The sequence below is a fragment of the Panthera onca genome, chromosome B2, assembly GCF_046562875.1.
Source record: "Panthera onca isolate mPanOnc1 chromosome B2, mPanOnc1 haplotype 2, whole genome shotgun sequence".
Taxonomy (NCBI): Eukaryota; Metazoa; Chordata; class Mammalia; order Carnivora; family Felidae; genus Panthera; species Panthera onca.
Genome location: NC_138343.1, coordinates 141,224,656 through 141,230,655, shown reverse-complemented (window position 1 = coordinate 141,230,655; position 6,000 = coordinate 141,224,656). Strand labels below are relative to the sequence as shown.

The following is a 6,000-nucleotide window of genomic DNA, read 5'->3' as shown; positions in this document are numbered from 1 at the left end:
GTAGCACGAGGGCCTGGCCGATTCTCCCCGGGCACAGACTGACATGTCACACTGCCCTTCCAGATACAGGCTATCGGCTCCATCCAACATCCTTCCTGAGGACCAGGACATTCAGGCTAAATTCAGCCTCCGAGTGCCTGGGAAGCCAGCAGGCCCCGGAGCACTCCCAGGAGAATGAGAGCAGATGAATTTTTAAACAACAAAAGGAGTGTGTACGTGTGTGTCTGTTTGATAATGGTCCAAGCTTTAATAGCACGGTAAAATATTTATCTTATTTTTATAGCCAGCATGCAATCAACCCATAATACACTGACAGAATTTAGAAAGATCAAAGTCTACACAGCCACAGCTAGATGGAACCACTCCACATTTGAATATATATACATATACGTATATATATAAAACATATATATATTTATATATATAGGTATATATATATATAAATAACATATATATATATATATATATATATATATATATATATATATATACCTATACATATATATATATATGGGGTTCTTGTACATATATATATATGTATACGTATATATATATATATATACATGCATACACTCCAGGAGAAGAAGGGGACTCCTGGGAACGCATTCATTCCACACACTCTCCATTCTTTTCTAAGCCACAGAGGGAAGGGTTGTGAGTAACTCTCTGGTTTGGGGTTTTATTTAAGAAGTTAATTGTCTTAGCAAATTGTCCCATTCAAGTTAATCTCCCTCTTGGACCCTGCATAGCCTTGAATAGCCTTGATTTGTTTCACCGAAATTCCCAGTCCTCTTTTTGATTAAGTGATGTCCCTGGGACAGGGCTGAGGGTGGAGTGGAGAACTGGTAATAAATATTATGTAAATATTATTAAAGACAAAAGATCCTTACTTTTTGGATTTTTTCATAAGGAGGTGGAAAGAAGGAGTGGTCATGGGAAATCAGCACTTACTGAATTAGACGATATTAGAAATGGAAAGAACACATGGATGATGGGTATTAAGGAGGACACATATTGTTATGAGCACTGGGTGTTGTATGTAAGTGATGAGCCACTGAATTTCCCTGAAACCAATATTGCACTGTATGTCAACGAACTAGAATTTAAATAAAATGTGAAGAAAAAAAAGTCAATGTGAATTATGCATAAACATTAAAATGACACAAAGTTAAAAAGGAATGGAAAGACTCAAAAGTCCATTGTCTTCATCCTTCAGATGAAGAAACTGGGAATGGGCTGAGCCATACAGATACAGGAGTGAGAACTGACCCATCCTTGTCTTTCACCAGGGCCAACGCTCTCCCAGGGTCTCCGGGCAGCAGATGGAAGGAGGCAAAAAGCAGAGGGTTTGGGACGTTACAGAAGGCACATTGTTGGGCTGTTGCTTTTTGTTCACAGGCAGCACGTGTGCAAGGAGAATTCCTGTGTGTTGATGACCATGAGAGTGTGTGTGTGTGTGTGTGTGTGTGGTTGTGTAAGGAAGAGCTCTGTCCCCCTTATTGTAAGTTCTGAGTACAAGTAGTTAGGAGGTCCAGAAGACTAACAAAGGCTACACACAATTTACCTTCTTGTTCTCTATTCGTATATACAGTACGAAAAACAAAGATGGTTCAGAGATAACACCATGAGAGAATTCTGTGGTTATTTTCAGCACAAATTATTTTTCCACCGACAAAGAATTGGCTTTATTCCAAATAAGACTTTAAGTTGTGCTTTTCTTTTTCTTTTCTCCTTTCCTTTTCTTTTCTATAAAATGGCAACTGTTTCTCAGGAGAAACAGCCTTTTTCCATAAATGTAAATTGTTGGGGCATCTTATACCACTGATCAACGCATCTTGTGTTTCTTTATGGTTGTGAGGGGCAACAGCATGATTCTGAACTTGAGCAGATTGGGCTGTTGAATTTATCGTCTGGAGAGAAGCAAGGACAGAGCCTGCTGAGTCCCTGCAGCTGCCTCCAAAGTGACTTACTCCCCAGATGCTAAGCCAGTTCCCTTCTGGCTGATAAAAGAAGTGAACGAAGGGGTAATTTTGCTAATTCCATACTGATTAGTGTCTGGCTAAGAATGATGGTCTGCATGATCTGGGCCCAAACTTTAAGCTGGTTTCTCCTCCTCAATTTTTGATATCTTCGTAGGACCTCAGGTGGCCCTTTCTGAACCCTGGGGATATGTGAACACAACACAGAAGATGGCCCCACCGCGGTCCTCATCCCTGCACACCCTCTCCCCTCTACCTGCCGTAGATCAACCACTGTGTGGCAATCTGCGAATGTGGGGCAAATTCTGTGGGAAAGCTACCCTCTTACCTGGTAAATCATCCCGTAAAATAAAACCCCAATCCAAATATTTTACTTTTGGCTGTTTTGAGACCATTCCTTGCTAGGGAATACTTTAGTAAAGCCAAACTCTCCACAGGCCATCCAGACGGCTGTGTTGTCACGGAAGCTATTAAGGATAAGAGTACGCGGATCCAAAAGAACAGAGGACGTCATTTTATTGGCTGTCCACAGGAAGTTTGGTCACACAAGGAGGTGGAGGCTGTGGCAGGTGTGGTACAACACAATACCTCATCTCACTACTAAACAGAAGGTTAGCTGATACTGGATAGGATAAAACCCCAGCGACCCTCTGCAGCCCGGGGCTCCGCCGACCCCTGCATAATGGAGCTGAAGAAGCCGGTGAGTGATGGCGTCGTCCCACGAGTCTCCGCGTGTCGCACTGTCTTCCCGTAAGACAGCACTTGAAGATTCACCAAATTAGAAGAAAGAAAGCGAGCAAGCAGCACTTCCGTTTGAATACCAACACCACTGTGAGCAGACGTAGTGTGGCATGCAAATCCAGATCCGGTCATTTTTTTCCCTTTTAGGTTTTTTTTTTTTTTTTTTTTTTTTTTAATTAACAAATGGAATGGCATGTCTGTTTCAGATATTAGTAGCATAACACTCAGGTGCAATTTCAGTCTGGCCACAAGGGTCCTCGACTTTCCGTGCGTCCGTCACAAGAGCAGCAAGCAGGCAGCAGAACACTGTCCTTTCCTCCCGGACTCTGCAGCCCGGAGTCTCCTCTCTCCCAGGCCCACCCCCCTCAGACTCCAAATGCTGGCAAACAGCTACTTCTCTTATTTTCATTGTTATCAAGGCAGTCAGGCTGGGGAAGAAAATTCAACTAAACCAAGCCGTGGGCATTTGGGCCCTGCCCTTGTCTGCCACGGAGGGGGCATCCATTCACTCCCCCGGCAGTCTCTGTGCCCCAGGACTGGAGTTGTCCTCACCACCACGGAGTTGGGTCATGGGAAAGCTCCTACTGTCTGCAGCCCCCGGGGCTGTGGTCACACAGAGCTGAGCTTCACCAGGCCGCGCACAGAGTCCTCATGCAGAGAGTCCTGGCTGGCCAGACCGAGGACGTGCATGGTGCGGCTGTGGGCCAGGGGGCTGCCCGCCAGCATCCTGGGCGGCGAGGGCGCTTCCTCTGGAGTCAGAAACTGGTGGCCCACGTGCTCCTCTTTCAGGGGCAGTATGTCCGTCAGCGCGGCCTCCGCGGTGAGGTTGGGCATGGAGGAGGGCGGCGTGGGCTGCCCCAGCGTCAGGCTGGCACAGGGAGTGCCCAGGCCCGGCTTCCCGGGCAGGTGCAGCTCGTCGCTGGTGAGGCTAGGCTCGCTCTGCAGCAGGGGCGTGGCCGCGGCCTGCAAAACGAATTTGGTGCTCTGAATGCACTGGTCTTGGTCACACTGGAGAGCAGGAGGCAGCCAGCAAAGAGAAGGCGGAGATGAGATGGGCACAGGGTGGGGAGGAAAGGGGGCACGGTGGGGGGGAGCAGGGAAGGACAGGATGCGAGAGAGAGAGACAGAGAGAGAGAATGAGAGACAGAGAGAGAGAATGAGAGACAGAGAGGGAGAGAGAGAGAGAGAGAAACCCGTTAGTGACACCTCAGGGCAGAGAGCCTGCACAGCAGCCTGGTTTCATCTGGAGGCGCCCAGCACATACACGGTAAGTGCAAAGACCCAGCATCTAAATAAGCCGCTGAAAGTACTGATCACCCACAGCTGCCCAGGGAGTTACATGCAGCCAGAGGCCATCATGCTCTTGGTCCCCCTTTACAGACTCAACCTAGTTAAAAAACAATCCCGCGGATGAAGTCACAAGGTTTACCACCTTAGCAATCTCAGGTGCCTGTTTTTCGTGTGCTGAAAACCGCTTTTACTCTATTGTTTTAAAAACACAGGGCCTGTACACCTAGTTCATAGCAGCGTGATTCACAATAGCCAAAGCCCAAAGGGAGAAGCCGGGGTCCATGGACAGATGAGTGGATGAACAAAATGTGGTACGTACAGACGATGGACCACTACTGAGACATAACAAGGAAGGAAATCCTAACACACGCTCCAACATGGATGAACCCTGGGGATATCACGCCAAGTGAAGCCAGCCAGTCACAAATGGGCAAATATTGTATGTTTCTGCTTATAGTAGTATCTATAGTAGTTACCTCTGTAAAGACAGAAAGTAGAGAGAAGGGTGGTTGCCGGGAGTCAGGGAGGGGGAAGGGAGCTCGTGTTCACGGGGACAGAGTTTCAGTTTTGAGAGATGAGGGATCCTGTAGATGGACGGTAGTGACCTTTGCACAACAATGTGAGTGTATTTATTGCCACTGAAGTGCACACTTGAAAGGGTTAAAATGATACATTGTAGGTCATGTACATTTTACTACAAAAAGTCTGAGCAGACTGTTCACAAAGCCCTAGAATTCCCCACTGCTAAATTTTCATCAGCTTCAAGGACCATTAATTGAGCTTCCGTGGTTTTTTTAATCTGTGAAAGAAAATGCCAACATTTTACAAGATATTTCCTTTTCTTCTAAGCATTCTTACATCGCATTACACCCTATGTCCTTTGCCTCTCCTCACTCACTGGGCGAAGGAAATGGTGTAAACACACTTTTAGCCGATCGAATGTAGATCTCTGATCCTCCGTAAACCCTCTCTTGAGCCATGGGGGCAGGTTTCAGATCAGCCAGAAGACTTCGACAGCACACAGAGATCTTGAACTCAAACGTGGGCAGTGACCCCTTAAGAGATTTTCAGGAACTGCTCTTCCAGGGGAAGGAGAAGAGTCGGTGTGAGCTAATCTGTCCCAAGTTTGGGTTCAAGCAGTGAGCCAGGCAGGCTACTGCTTTGCTTCAGAAGTTCCCCTCTTCGGGGCGCCTGGGTGGCGCAGTCGGTTAAGCGTCCGACTTCAGCCAGGTCACGATCTTGCGGTCCGTGAGTTCGAGCCCCGCGTCAGGCTCTGGGCTGATGGCTCGGAGCCTGGAGCCTGTTTCCGATTCTGTGTCTCCCTCTCTCTCTGCCCCTCCCCCATTCATGCTCTGTCTCTCTCTGTCCCAAAAATAAAATTAAAAAAAAAAAAAAAAAAAGAAGTTCCCCTCTTCACAAATGAAGATCCTGAGGCTTAAATGAACGAGTGGGTTGCTCAAGACCTTACAGATAAAAGTAAGGCTTGGACCCAGGACCTGGGGCTGAGTTTGCCTGGCTGCAAACCTCTTTCTACTATTGCATGTGCCACATAGTAGGTGCTTAATAAACGTTCCTTGTCTGATTATCTATCCCCTCCTCTCTTTTTTGGAACTCCGGAGTTGCTGTCGAATCTGTGCTAATGGGTTTGCAAAGGAGGTGCCTCACCCTGTTCCTGCCAAGGGGATACCCAGGACTACCATCACTCAACCACCTCTGTGCAGGGAAGAGCCCAAACCATGCACCATGTGGCCTTCAGGGAGGAGAGGGAGTTCACTGGAAGTTCTGACTCCTAAGGCTTTTCTTTATTTGCTCCTGTGTGTGTGTGTGTGTGTGTGTGTGTGTGTGTGTCCTTTTGGCCAAATGGGTTTCTTTCTACAATCACAAGTGGTACCCCTCCTCCCCCCCGCCAGAGGAGGAGAAGGAAGAGTTGCAGTCTCTCATGAATTCACAGGCTTTAGAGGGCAAAAGACCTCGATTCTGGGCAAGAGTA

The 6,000-nt window shown here is 47.3% G+C and overlaps 1 protein-coding gene across 3 annotated transcripts in view; it reads right to left on the bottom strand.

Moving 5' to 3' along the window:
• Positions 1-2,478: 2,478 nt before the first annotated feature.
• Positions 2,479-6,000, bottom strand: part of ZDHHC14 (zDHHC palmitoyltransferase 14) — a 291,747-nt gene continuing 288,225 nt past the window's right edge. For 2 of the 3 annotated variants that reach the window (XM_060616995.3, XM_060616992.3), the window contains exon 9: positions 2,479-3,728. In XM_060616995.3, coding sequence (XP_060472978.1) covers positions 3,330-3,728 — 399 coding nt within the window. In that variant the 3' untranslated portion in view covers positions 2,479-3,329. The remainder of the gene's footprint in view (positions 3,729-6,000) is intronic. The other variant, XM_060616993.3, reaches the window with a different exon arrangement.